General features: G+C 35.1%; 1 protein-coding gene and 1 long non-coding RNA gene across 16 annotated transcripts in view; one reads left to right on the forward strand and one right to left on the reverse strand.

Annotated features, from left to right (window-relative positions):
- GPHN (gephyrin) overlaps positions 1 to 15,396 on the forward strand; it is a 625,991-nt gene that overhangs the window by 565,910 nt on the left and 44,685 nt on the right. For all 14 annotated transcript variants that reach the window (XM_038544964.1, XM_038544965.1, XM_038544967.1 and 11 more), the window contains one exon: positions 6,178 to 6,299. In XM_038544964.1, the coding sequence (XP_038400892.1) occupies positions 6,178 to 6,299 (122 nt within the window). The remainder of the gene's footprint in view (positions 1 to 6,177; positions 6,300 to 15,396) is intronic.
- The window catches only part of LOC102152902, a 110,767-nt gene that overhangs the window by 42,747 nt on the left and 52,624 nt on the right, over positions 1 to 15,396 (reverse strand). The gene's annotated exons all lie outside the window — the stretch shown is intronic.

Here is a 15,396-nt window from a genome sequence, read left to right on the forward strand (position 1 = left end):
TGCAATGAAACGCCGGGACACCTGCACCCCGATGTTTATAGCGGCAATGGCCACAATAGCCAAACTGTGGAAGAAGCCTCGGTGTCCATCGAAAGATGAATGGATAAAGAAGATGTGGTTTATGTATACAATGGAATATTACTCAGCTATTAGAAATGACAAATACCCACCATTTGCTTCAACATGTATGGAACTGGAGGGTATTATACTGAGTGAAGTAAGTCAGTCGGAGAAGGACAAACATTATATGTTCTCATTCATGTGGGGAATATAAATAATAGTGAAAGGGAATATAAGGGAAGGGAGAAGAAATGTGTGGGAAATATCAAAAAGGGAGACATAACGTAAAGACTGCTAACTCTGGGAAACGAACTAGGGGTGGTAGAAGGGGAGGAGGGCGGGGGGTGGGAGTGATTGGGTGATGGGCACTGGGGGTTATTCTGTATGTTGGTAAATTGAACACCAATTAAAAAAAAAAAAGAAAACAAAGACCTAAAGAAATGTTAAATATATATGAACATTTTTATATTAGGAGGATTGAGGATTGGAAAGTCATGGGAAAAGATGATAGGATAAAGGGTATGAGGAAAGTGTAGTAAACTGAGGGAAACTTAGCAAGGCTTATTCATTCAGATTCCTCCAAGTCCCTTTATCTTCAGAGAAAGAATGCTCCTTTCCTCCAGGCATAGGGAAGGTACCTCTCACATAAGGGTTTTATGACTTGCTTAGGGGAAGATCAGAAAGTCCTTCCTATATATGCCATTTCTCAAATTCCTTCAACTTGAAACATCCAGGGTACTAATTGCCATATTTTGGGGTAGCATGACTTGGACCTAATCGGCCTCTTTTCACCTTTTCACACTTTCCATATTATCATTCTCATATTAGATTAATATAAATTTTTCTATCTTGTAGCAAAACCAGTAAAGGAAATTTAAAAGATTAAAATTAAACTAGAATATCATTCTAGCATAATTTCTTTTTTTTTTTTTTCTAGCATAATTTCTTACATGCTGTTAAAGTCAGAAAGAAAATACAGGACAGTTTTTAAACCAAGATTATCAAATCAGTCTAATTTGTACAAAAAGTCATCATAATAAACATAGAATGTGGACTTTTTTCAAATACAATTTGTAAACTTCTGTACTTACAATAAACCAAATTCTTAAATAGTGTTTGAAAGTTCTGAATGTTCTTTTATCTTTCTTATAATCCAGTAACCAAGACAATTAGTTTAACTCTCAATTAAAACTTTTTTTCTGCAGGATGCCAGGGTGGCTCAGTGGTTGAGTGTCTGCCTTTGGCTCAGGGCATGATCCTGGAGTCCCAGGATCAAGTCCCACATCAGGCTTCCTACGTGGAGCCTGCTTCTCCCTCTGCCTATGTCTCTGCCTCTCTATGTGTCTTTCATTCTTTCATGAATGAATAAATAAAATTGTAAAAAAAAAAAAAGAAAGAAAAAAGAAAAGAAAACCTTTTTCCCAGACTTTAATCAAAAGCTATATAGAATAAAGAACATGCTCCATTAGAGTTTATAATCTGACTTTTCTCCCCTCTCTTTGTGTTAGATCTGTTTATCTGGACTTTGAGTGTTCTTTTGTTTTGTTTTTTTAATCTGAGTATTCCTAAATTGTGTTCATAATGACTAGAATTGGTTTTTGATCAATTATTTAATTATGTTTTTTAGAAAAGGGAGAAAGAAAAGTAGGAATGTATGAGGGAGCTGCTTGCAAGGTATATGAAAAGAGTTAGTGACCACTATAAAAGTCTGATTATTTTCCCTTTACAAAGAGGGAAAAAGTCTTAGATGCAGACTAAGCATTTCAAACCCATTTCAAAAGATAAAAAAGGACAGTTGTTATAACTAATCTTAGGACCTTTCATAATTCAATCAAGACCATAGGAATGGGGCACCTGGGTGGCTCAGTGATTAAGCATCTGCCTTTGGCTCAGGTCATGATCCAGGCATCCTGGGATTGAGTCCCACATCAGGCTCCCCAGAGGGAGCCTGCTTCTCCCTCTGCCTATGTCTCTGCCTCTCTCTGTGTGTCTCCCATGAATAAATAAATAAAATCTTAAAAAAAAAATAGGATTAAATCTCTGAAGAATAGAAACGAAGAAGGATGTTTCTTAAAATAAGGTAAGTGATTTCTCTTTTAGAAAGGAGAGAGACAACCTAGTAAGGGTTGAACAAAACAATTTTAAATTTTTTACATTTTTATTTAAGCTTCATTTTGAAGCTTGGCATAACAATAAAAATACTAATCATTGAATATACATAATTGTATTCCCCTTTGTTCTCAATGTGCTTTTAAGTAGATAAATGTGGTCATGTCTTATGTACTCCAAAATGACCACTGGAATTCCAGATTGTTCTTGATGAATTATGCTTTTTATTTATTTATTTATTTTTAAGTAGACTCCACACCCAGTGGAGGGCTCACATTCGTGATGGTAAGATCAAGACATCCAAAAGCAAGAGTCAGACACTGAACACTGAATTGACTGAGCCACCAAAGCACCTTGAATTTATGCTTTTTAGAAAGATAAATGCAAGAAAAATAAAACAAGCCAGAGTTATGCCAAGAGGTGGCACAAGTTTATTATTGGATGAACCCAGGAATTCATTAGCTAAAATCAGCCAAATGGGAAAATACTGCTTATATGTTATGTTTAAAGTCCTTAGCACTAAGGTTGAATCCCTAATAGCTAACCCTAAAGATTAGCAGGAATGGGTAGAGATCTCTTCCAAAGCCAATTTCTCACACATAAAGAAAAATTCTTACAGACACACAACAATGTAGCCAAAAAAGCTACATCTTTTTTGCTGACAAATAAAATGATTAGCATCAAATGAATGTTTTAGCACCTTCACAAGGAAAACAATTGAAACAAATTTGATCAGATAACCAAATAGTCATTGGAACCTTATTCTTACAAAAAACAAAATAAATATCAGCTAGTTTTGGGAGCTCAACAAAAAAAGAATTAGACCTTAAGTAAGCGCTGGATTTACAGGCAAAGAATCTCCAGAGCAAAGAGGCTTAAGAGACCTTCATGAAGTGCAATGTAACCAACATGAGAATACTGTTAGCAAGAGGTCTTGCCTAAGTTTTGGTGAGACCCCATGACTATGAAAAGTCTTAATACAATGACCACCAGGGAAACCTATTGATCATGCAAAGCAGTATATATTAAAGTTTCTGAGCAAGAGAGAGCATCACTGTGGCACATTCCCAGTAGTGTCCCAAAAGGAAGAAATTACAGAAGGATAGTTACAGGATTCTGAGAACTGAGGTTGGTCATGAGAACTGGGAGTGATTTTAAGGTAGCAGTTAATAAGTAAGGTCTAGGCAGAGACTAATCAGATTTACAAAATAGATGAGTTGCTGAAACACTCTTATCTTTGGAGCACATGAGTCCATGTGGAGTTATCATGGTCTCAATTTGTCCATGGCATTGGAGCATATAAGTCTAAACAAGTTTGTATTAAGGCAAAACTTTTTTAATGATTTTATTTATTTATTCACAAGAGACACAAAGAGAGAGAAGGGCAGAGACACAGGCAGAGGGAGAAGCTGGCTCCATGCAGGGAGCTCGACATGGGACTTGTTCTGGGGTCTCCAGGATCAGGCCCTGGGTTGAAGGCAGTGCTAAACCGCTGAGCCACGCAGGCTGCCCTGTATTAAGGCAATTTGACTTTAAGATAGTTGTTTGAGTTACATGTCATGATTTCATAGTTTATCTATTATGCAAGTAGTAGTTTTGCAAATTGATGTTTCTGTTTTATTTCTCAGAAGGAAAGAGTTTGTAGGTGTGATAGCCAATTACAAGGATTTGCAAACATTGAGACATGCTGAATGTCTGCAATGGAGGAGAGGCTGTGGTAAGATAGTGATTGAAAACATAGGGTCAAGGAAGAGATACATTAGGATGTTCTTAAGGATTGTGATCTTTGGGAAGATAGTGGACTAGAAAGGGAAATTAAAAGAATCAAAAGTTAAATTTGTGAAAGCTGGAAAGACAGTGGCACCATTGATAAGAACAGAAACAAGAAATTGAAATTTAATACATGATACACAGGAAAGTAACAAGGTATGGAGATAATGAGTTATGTGTTATTTTATTTTGTATTTTTCTTTCTTTTGTATTTTAACTGTGACAAGTTTCAGGCATCATTTCAAAGATGACCAGAAGTATATGATACCAGAAAATACAATTAAGTTTTAAAAGGAAATATTGTGAATCTATCCTATATTCGGACTTATACTCCCATTCAATTGTTTATTTGCTTTGAAAATATTTAAAATGCATTGTAAATCCCACACCTTCATTTAACCAGATATTATTTAGTTATGTCAATTTTACAGATAAATAACCAGTTGTCCAATGATCTTTAACTGTTCTGTTAATTCTAGAACTGTTTGCAGCAAAATAACAGAAAGGAACTTGTGAATGGCAAAGAAAACACCTTAGTAACAGGGACTATTATTTAGTTGGTGGTACCCTTTTGTGAAAAAAAATTATATAACCACACAGTTTTCTTTCTGAAGCAACTTGTCTAATTAATGGAGTTCAAGAGCTGTAAGCCTTGGCCTTTATAAAATTATAGTGACTTCAATAACTGTGTGTTAATTAAGATCAGAAAATTAATCTATATCACCACTGCAATAGCAATTTTCTAAGCTCTGCCAGTGACTAAGGATGAAAGTGAGTTGCAATGTCACATGGCATCTGATTAAGTTAAATTAATGCAATATTTGAAAGGAAGACTCTCAGTGACACTGATTAAGATTATTTTAAGGGGACAGTTGGTTGCAAAACTACTATTTTTCCAATGTAAAGCCAAAGGGCCTGCCACTCATTGGTATCACCAATGAATCGGAAGGAAGATTGAAGGGGCTAGCAGTTATTGTTTGGGAGAACTGAGATATGAAGCCTTGGGTATTAGTCATATTAACAGTCTAAGTATTTGAAAGGTGCAGGCTTGCCTTCAACATCCTAAGATAATTTTCCAGATTTCCTCACTTCCAATATGTACTTTTTTTTTCATTTTATATTTCTGAAATCATTTTATATTTCTGAAATCCATCTTGAAATTGATGTATAAATTAAAGTTGTATGTTGGTGTATCTGCATGTGTTAAGGACCCCTACCTCTTAAGTATTTTATAATCTAATCTAAATCTGCATTCACACCATAGACTATAATTCCATCTATTATAGCATCTAGGAGTAAAATATGAGAGCAATTGGTAAAACAAGTGCTTTTTAGGAAGAGAATCATATTTATTATATATTTACCCATATTAACTAAGTGTTCATTACCTCAGTCAATCCTAACAACTACTTTTCAAGGTAGTTACTATTACTATATGTTATAAATGAGAACATTAGGGGTAATGTGTTTGGGTAACTTGAATTTGAATCTTGTCTGAATCCCAAGCTGTTCCTACTATATACCACACTGCCTCACTGGAGCATCCTAACATAGAATAAGCTTCTAATAATTTTTTTCATAGACACATAATGATAGATATTAAATCTCTAAAGAGTGACTCAATTCAGAGTCATGGAATAATTGTGCATATATCTAGTTAAGTATTACTTGTTTAAATTTGCTAATAAAGAGACAAGACGCCTGTCTCCCTCTTCTTCAAATAAGTTTGACTTCTTTGGTACTGTTGATCTCACTTCAGAAAAGAGATAAAAAAAGCTTGAGACAAAATATAAACAATCCTTCTCTTCATTCTTGAGAATATCATGTCACATAATCTCTACCTCAGATGTTCTCACTGAAAGACAAACTGGAAAATATTATTGGAAGGGAAAAAGGAAGTTATTTTATTTAGTTTATCGTGGTGAACAACCACTGGGAAGGCCAATCTACAGAGCATTATTGTCAAATTGTATCCAAAGCAGGTATGATATTTGGCCTGCTGTTTAGTCACCATTTAAATTTCTGCATGCTTTTTAATTCTGGAAGAACATTTTTATCAATCTCCTGTACTCTCAATATTTATTCAGAGATCTCTTGGGCATGTATCTTTTATGTTCCAGATATTGTTGTAGGTGTTAGATAAGGTAAACTCTGCTTACTAGATCTATTTCTTTTCCATTAACCATAGTCAATATTATCCTGAGAGAATAATTTGTGGTGGTTTTTTTGGCTTTGTAGCTGCTAAATCCTGAAGATGACCTCTTACCAGGAAAGATTCGAGACAGCAATCGTTCAACCCTCTTAGCAACAATTCAGGAACATGGTTACCCCACAATCAACTTGGGAATTGTGGGAGACAAGTAAGTATTGGATTTTATTTGGAAGTTGTTATTGTACACATATGAATTTTGGGAGTACTAACTAGGTAGAACTGTTGCTAAAGAGACAAAAAATTAATACCATAATTTTCACTCATCTCATTCTCCAGAAGCCAAAGAATTAATGAACACGTCTATGTCCTTTCGGGATAGATATTGTCTATTACAATAGGAGAAATATTTTTGCTCTCCTATGAGTATGTTAAGTTTACAAGGATCTTTTTTGTTTGCATTGGCTTTATTCTAATGGAATTAATGGTGATGGTATTATTCCTGTTTACACTCACTTATCTCAAGAAAGGCAGGAAAGATATGAATAAGAAGATAAAGAATGTTAAAATTAACACTAACTGCTCCTTTGCAATTTAAGTACAATTGTTTCCTAAGACTTTTATATTGATTTTTTGGTATCTTATGTAACCCAAGTTACTCTAGGCTTCACCCACTTATAAGTACAAAGGGAGGCACATTGCCTAGAATTGCCCATATCTAAGAGCATGTTACTCTATATTCTAAATTAATTCAGCCCTCTGCTAAATTCCCCAAGGATTTCTATGAACGTCCAGCAGGGTTTTTACATGTGATCAAAAGCAAGTCTTCTCTTTCAGAGCATCCCACTACCATGTGGCACTACTCAGCCCTCTCTCACCAGGATTTCCAGTTCACAAGAGGCATGCCTGCTTTTAGTAATCCTCAAAGGTCAGCCTGGTGGAGACAGAGCTAGGAGACAAATCTGAGTGAAGCATGATGTATCTGCTGCCCATAATTGCCCCTTTCCTTTATCACTTTGTATCACTTAGTTACTTTGTAACTAAGTAAAGCTCAGTCTGTCTGAATCCTTCTTCCCCAGAGAAAGGTAGGAATTTTCCAGCAAATGTGCTTTTGAAGGGGCTCTGCCTTACTTACCATTTCACAAGATCTGCTCTGACACCTATACCCCAGCTTAAGCTCAACCTAGACACAAACCTAATGCAAACCTTGGACACAGCATCCTACCAATAACATGAAAAGGAGTAGCTTTTATGTTCTTTCACTTTTTAAAGTTCTCTTCTTTCCTCCTGTTTTTTTTTTTTCTTTCTCGAGGATATTGAAATAGAGGCTATTTAGACATATTTTCAAATGTCATTACTTTTTAAATCTTCACCATTTGTATTTACTTGGATGCTTAGTTCTAGAGAAGGTCATAGCTAAGTAGCCAGCCAACTTAGAACCCATGCTGGTGAAGACAGTGTCACAGGTTACTTAGTATCACCCTGACCCAGGTTCCCTAGTCCTTAGAAGGGAATAGAAAAAACCCACTGGGAAAAAAAAAGGGAGGGGGGGGGGCGGTGGAGTGGTTATTTGAATTTGGGCCTGACCAATAACCTGTCCTTTCATATAAACCTAAAAGTTATCCTGATGTAGATACACCTTTAAAGAGGACAAAAATTGACTTCCCAAAAGAGATAAGAGGAACCCAAGAGTTCCAAAAGCACAGAGCAGGTCCTGAAATTCTAGAGGACAACTCACCAGATCGTTTAGGATTTGTTTCCCATCCACAACTGCCTCTGGCCCTGCCTTCAAGTGCATTAATGAACTCTAAGAAATATTATAAGGTAAAAGAAGCTTGTTTGTTTGGGGGTTTTTTTTTGTTTTTTTTTCATCTTTTGCCTTAAGCTGTTCTGGACTATAATTCTGTCCACTCCTCCAATTTTTGTACTTTTGTATTTAAAAAAATGCTTATTGATATACTCTATATGCTATCAGTACACCATTGAAAGCCTCATGTTGATATGCTAATAATTTTAGTTGTCTGGGGCCCAAACTGTTAATTTATGAGAGACATTTACTAATAATTAATATCGATATTACATATAACTCCAAAATGTACTTTGAAAACAGCATATAAAGAACAGTAAAATAATAAGCAAGATATAGGCAATTGTGAGAATATGCAAATCTCTAGTGTATATCCTTTTCTCCGATGGAAATATCGTCCATAAAACTGAACAATTTTTAAAAATACAACAGTGCAAATCTAGACTTTCTCAGTCTTAGAGTGCTATATTGAAGAGGCCCGAGTAAATGGTTTAGAATGCAGAGGTGGAATGTGGGTGGAAAGATTTTATAACTGTTCTAATGGAAATCTATGCTGGGAGTTTAGCAAAGAGAACAAGGTAGGTACAAGGTTTAATCTCAGCCTGTTGATACTCTGTGAAGGTTGCCTCCCTCTTCATTCTTCTCATTCCTATGTAGCCTTTTGCTAATGAAAGCAAATGTTATACAGAAGCCTCTCTGTGAAGCTCTCCAGGGAAACAAGAGGGTCATGGGAGAAACTACACTTTGTGTAAAGCAGGAAGAGAAATAGCTCAAGAATGTCAGCAAGCCCAGAACCCCTGCTCAGCTATGACAGATAAAAGTAGGAAGTAAGAGCTCTATTCTTATATTTAAAAAAAGGCTGGTGTCAAGTTTTCAATTCTATGATTCTACTTCTCCACTCTTATTCTTATCACCAACCATAACTTTAATAATAAATGTTAAAATTGAAGATTAAGACTCTATAACTTACTTGGATTAAATTGGGCTAAATTTTGCCTTTGCTTATTGTACATTTTATTTAAAACTAGAGTATAGTGAAGATTATAGATAGGGTGTTCAAATACCTGAGAATTAACAACTGTATTTTAAAAGTATTCATGTATAAATATTTTATGTATATTAAGATATATTTCATAAGACATAGTTTCTCACAACATGTGGAACACAATACTGTTGGGGTTCCTGGTAGTTTTTTTTAAAAAAGACAAATTTTGAAACTCAGAGATATTAAATAACTTGCCTAGCATTATACAAGTTAGTGGCAGAGGTGAAATGGAATTAACTCTTGAAATTAACAATCTACAATTCTTAGCTATCATTATGAGGACAAGATAATAACTATAAATATGTCAGAAGAGAATCATCACTATGTGCTAGAGTGATTAGGTTTAGTGGTTAGGTACAATGTTAGCTAAAACATGAAGAATGAATAGAATTTGTATAGTTAGAAAAAGAAAGTGTGTTAATTGAATAGGAAATGAGGAATGAACAAAAACTAGAGGAATAAAATGGAGTAGAGAAGTAGAAATAAACAGCTACTCGGGTCAGGCCAGACTGATTAGAGCAGGAGGTTCAGGAAGAAGGATAATAGAGGTCAATTTGGTAGAAATTTAAGGCCAGATTTTGAAAGGCTTTGTAATCCAAGCAGACCCAACTCACTTAATTTTAAACTTTTTTTAAAAGCAGAATTGACATAACCAGTATTTTAGAAAGATAATTTAAACAAGGTATATCACATGGGCTAAAGTTGAAGATGGACTAGAAATAAGAAAAATATAATTTGTTTATTAATTGTTTAGTTGGGAAGTATGTGTTATGTACCTATGAGAATCACCTGAAGATCTTATTTAAAATGCTGAGTCTGATTTAACAAAAGTGAGGTGGGCCAAGATTTTGCATTTCTAACAAACTCCCAAGGATACCAAGCTGCTAGTCCATGGATCACAGAAAATAATAAGGATTTTGTCAATCTAATCATTCATCTACTATGGATTTTAACACGAAGGCTATTGAAGATACAAAGCAGAAGCAGACATTAGATCATGCCTTTGCAATTATATGTGCTAAAATGTACCAGAAATTATAGACTAGTAATAAAAATGTTTTGGAAAGTTCCAGAGTTTAAACTCACATGTGGGAGTAGAGTTTTTTAAAAAGAGATTAAGTCAAAAGACATTGTAAAGGCTATTACACAGAACAGAAGAGTGTCAATGTTGATTTCTCTTCATCTGGATCACAAAACCTCATCAAAAGGATATGTGACTATAAACACAAATAAAATACCTACAAAATCCACTATTAGGTCTCTCTACTACAATTTTACATCCCTCTCTAGCAATACATGATTTCCATTTCTTCAAGCTCCATTTGTAGTCTATCCTTTCTTGGTTTTTGTACTCTTCTTCCTGTGCTCCTTCCCTAAATTTGGGGTCCCTGTGGCTCACTCTTGGCTTTGTGTCCTTCTAATTCCTTATGCTAATGACTCCCAAATCTTATCTCTGTTTTGAGCTCGTGCCTAGATCAACCTCCGTACTAAGTGCATTTTCTTTTAAGTTCAATAGATGCTGCAAACTCAACTTGTCCAAAACTAAGTTCACCACGCCCCATCTCTCTCACTACCCCTCCCCACTACCTCCCTGTTCCGTTTCCTTTCATTCTTTTGTCTCAGTGACTGCCACAAGCCAGTCACCCAATCCAGAAGAAACCTGAACAAGAGTCATCACAGCCCCTCTCTTTCACTCACCCTATACTTGAGTCATATAGACGTTCCCTCCTTAGTGTTTCTCCTCTACATTCCCATATCTTCATTCCTACCATCCTGGTTTATTTCAGGGTTCCATTTACTTTTGCCTAGACATATGACACTAGTATCTTAACTGGTATCCATGCCGCAAGTCTTATTCCCCTCTAACTCACCCTCTATTCCGCTACCTTTCTAAAGTGCATATTCTGTACCTGTGGGAGAATTGAGATTATATTATATATGGATAATCAGACTCTAATAATTCAACAAAGTTTTACAAGGAATTATGCTCTGTCAGGCATTGTACCAGTCTTTGATACTACAGAGATTAAAAAGACAGTTATGAGTACGAGGAAAGTTTTCAATTCTGATCCACTCCTTCTCCATCCTCCCTAGCCAATCTCTAGTCTCCTTACCGCAAACATGTCAGTCTTTACTGAGTACCCATTACATATGTGTATATATATACATATATACACGTATATACGTATTACATATTACCCATTACATATATAGATATATATATTACATATTATCCTATATATATTAACCAATATATGTATTACATATTTATTATATTTGTAATATATACACATATATACATATATGTATTATATATTACATACATACATATTACCCATTACATATATGTGTGTGTGTGTGTATATATATCACTAAGTACATTCTTTCATGTATGTATCCTATTTAAGTCTCTTGAAATACAGAGCTGGCTATCCCCATTTTGGAGATAATAATACTGAAGCTTAAAAAAATCAACCCATTCAAAGTCATACAGCTAGTAAAGGCAGAGTAAGTTCAACCCAGGCCTGTCTTAACTTCAAGGTCCCTTCTTTTGCTCTACCATCCTATTACCCTTTTAACTGGAGTTATCATCCACATTTCATTAATATTAAGGTTAAACTAAATACGCTGCCTCCATTTATAATAAATAAAACCCCTTAGTAAATAGTAGCTATGAACATTTCAAAAGCCAGAGAGGAAAATTTAGTTTAAATTGTGAATTACATATTGACTCTGTAATTATAAATGAGCTATAAGGACTTGAATGACAAAATCCAAATCTTTAGGTGATACATAGATTTTAGACATGGGAAAAATGGCAGGAGGATTTATTATGGTCTTCCTTTTATAATCTTTTCCTTTACCTTTCTTCCCACAGCTGCTGGGGCTGCTTTTGCAGCATTTATTACTTTTGGGTAATTAGTTATACCAAGTTCACCATATCTTCTACAGGAGTGGGAGGATGAAGGAGAGAGGAAAATATGGGAAGAGAGCCTGCACACAATGTGAATATATGACAATTTGGTAGTCAGGCCTATATTACTCAACTTATGAATGACTTAGATTCACAAATGGTCACCCCTATTATTACCTTTTCCTACTCACCATATAAAGCTCCTCCGTCACTACCTTAAGAGAAGGGAAGGGGAAAAAAGCATTTTGAGAAGTGAAAGGGTGAAAGGCATGGAAGCACGAGAATAGTTTAGTGGTACAATTAATCTCCTTGTTCCCCAACCCTAAAGATACAGCCTATTGAGGAGACATGTTTTATTAAGCCCAGATAACCCATACACTAGCTAAATGTGTTCTATTCACTTTGCTGTATTTTCCAATAATCTAATATTTAAAGATCCAACTGTGTTAAAGAGCATTTTACCTGAGAAGGAGTTGTTTGCATATTAATGTACATGAGTTTAAACCAGACATCCAACATCTGGGTAAATCCACTGTCCTGAATGAACAGAAGCGAATCACTTAGAACTTGAAGTTCTTTGGCAGAGGGCAAACTCTTAACTAAGCATGACCACATCAGATTCTTAGCATAGCAAGATACTGGGGGTCTAGCAAGAAGTACATTTGACAGCAGGAAAAGACTAAAGAAAGGTAGGTAGGAAGATTTCATAAGAAAATGCTTTACAGTATTCTTTCTTCAGTCTTCCATCTTGCTTCCATAATTTAGGCTAGTACTAAAGAGTAATTCAGCAATATACTAATAACATTATGAGCTAAATTAAGGTTGGTTTGTTTACCCTCGAATCATACCCACCATCTATAGTACTTATAGATGTTTATTTAGAAATTTGTTCTAAGTTCCATACAACCAATTTTATGTAGAGACTCTGGGAACATAACCTGTGAGTTACAAATCAGCTGTGCAAAAAAGACTTACCTGAAGTTGTCAGCTTTGTACTGACTACGTGGTATCTTTTAATACTGTTTACAGAGTAATTCATGGTAAGACTTTGAAAGATTTTAGATTGGAGAAAACATAATCATCTTCTATTCCTGGCCCAGTTCTGTTATGCACTTGGGCCATTGTTCTAAATGTTCTAGTGTACATTTTTAATTTAACTTTTTAATCTTAGAACAAATGAATGTTTAACGAAGAAAATTTAGAGAATATACGTTCACCAAAAAAGGCAAAGAAAGGAAATTAATACCTGATCCCATTACCCAGTATTACTCTTCTTCCATTCTTCAATTCTCTGTGTGTACAGTTCATATGTGTGGGAGTATATGAAAACAGAGGAATCATAGTCTTATTTTAACTTTTCTTTTTCACTCAGTGTGTCATAGATATCTGTCTATATTATTACATAGTCCTCTGCAATATCATTTAAATGCCTATATATTATTCTCAGTATAAAGTTTAATGTTATTTATTTATACAGTCCTTTGATGTCAGATATTAGGTTGTACCTAACCTTTCTTAATTATACAGTGAACACCTGTATAACTAAATCTTGGCATATACCCATAATTATTTGACGTATCTTTAAATTTTTATTTTATCCATTTTATGACCATTTGTTGAGTGTCTGACATATACAAAGCTATGTTGATAGCAGAGGTGAAGTGGTAAATAAAACAACTGCTGTCCTCAACTGTTGGTAGGCATGTAAAACAAGTTTTCAAACAAGTCGTATCCTCAGCAATTAGAACAGTGAGTGTCAGCACATGGTAGCTATTTAATAAATGTCAGGTGGTAACAGAAAAAGAGAGAGAACGGAGTCTGACCTGAATATGAAACTGGTCAAATCTAGAGATTTCTAATTGGCACAAATTGGTGTGAGTTTATAGGGATACACTCCTTCTAAGCACCATCCTATTTCTACCTTGAATATGGAATAGTAGATGCCCTAGTATTCCTTTCTCCATGGCTGGTTAAATAACCTGTAAGTCTCCTTTTGTCTTCCTAGGCAACATGAGCTACTACTGTTTCCGTAATATGGGGAAGAGTCTATAGTAAATGAGGAAGTTTGAATAGGTAAATGAGTAGAGTATACTCTAAGTTCCAGCCAAGATAATCATGGCCAGACTTGGTTAAAATAGTCATGATTTGAGCACATAGCTTCTTCTCTATTTTTCTCTTTTTTTTTTCCTTTGCCCTTTCCTCTCTTTCCTGATAAAATTTCTTAGAGAAATTGCTATTTTTGTTATTTAAACAGGGAGGAAAAAGGATTTGTTTCTATTAAGTCAAGGTTGTTTTCTTTCCTACCAGCCCATAAGCTCATTGAAGGCTAGGATGTTGAAGGTGTGTCTTGGTAACCTTTTATGCATGGTACTTAATAGGGATATATCTCCTAGATTAGATAGCCTTGCCATTTTTTTCTATACCACCCTCTTTCCATGGAACCTAGAAAATATACAACTGTCCAGAAGAATCTTATAGGGTCCCTTCACAGTGAGTCCAAAAACCTTAGCCATAGGAACAGACCAGAAAGTATGGCACTAACAACAGAATTGCATTAGTGACTGAGACACATCCCCCAAAAGGGCACAACTAAAGCTTTATGGCTGAGATAATTCGTTTTATATTTCTGAAGAAAAACATAAAATGGTAGAGGGAGTAGCATTCCAAATGGATTTATGAAGCCTCTAATTTAAAAAGTTGGGGAGCTGCTCCCTCAGGCTTAAATAAATGATGTTATATATTTACCTCTTAAGTATAATAGGCAGTAATCATGATCCAAATACACAGAATCCACTTAGGGAAGATTTCTTAAAATCTGCGCATTAATTGAATTTATATCATGTCTAAAACTGATTTTAACTATCGAGCTGTTTATATTTTTACATCAGTTTTAAAACAGCTTGGTAATGTAGCTTCCAACTGCTGACTTAGACCTTCTAGCCTTGCAAGGCCTGAAGGGCTGAGAAATTCCCATAATTATGGAAAGAGTTCCCCCTTCTGGAAAATTGCCATCACAGAGCCTGCCCCACTCAAATCATGCTGGGCTTGCTTGGCTGTGTCACAGATTGGTGTTTTGGATTTGAATTGCCTACTTCTGTTGCTGCCAATTTGTGAGGCTGCCTCTTCACATTAAAGCATGAAACAGAAAGGGAGTAAGCACTGAGATAGCAAACTGAATTCTATAAGACTGGCACATTTAAAAGGGGTTTATCAATCACTTCACAGTCTAGTGATTATTCGGGCAAAGCCCAGTGTTTTACATCTTCTAGTATGTGCACTAAACATATCCTAACATCTTAGTATTTACCTAATGTTCTAAAAGCAGAGATTTCTAACTGTCAGGGATCTAAATTTAGATCCAAATTTATTTAGTTCTTGTCATCTTTATAAACTGCCTTTCTTCTCTTATGAAATAAATACTTTGGCTCAAAATGTAAAGTTTTAATTTTTGAGTCAACTAATAGATTTATTTTCTGATAGATTTCTAAATAGATGTATATATTAAGAGAAGTCTCTCGTTTTCTATTGGCCAAGCAAAAATA

The sequence above is a fragment of the Canis lupus genome, chromosome 8 (genome assembly GCF_011100685.1).
Source record: "Canis lupus familiaris isolate Mischka breed German Shepherd chromosome 8, alternate assembly UU_Cfam_GSD_1.0, whole genome shotgun sequence".
NCBI classification, from domain to species: domain Eukaryota; kingdom Metazoa; phylum Chordata; class Mammalia; order Carnivora; family Canidae; genus Canis; species Canis lupus.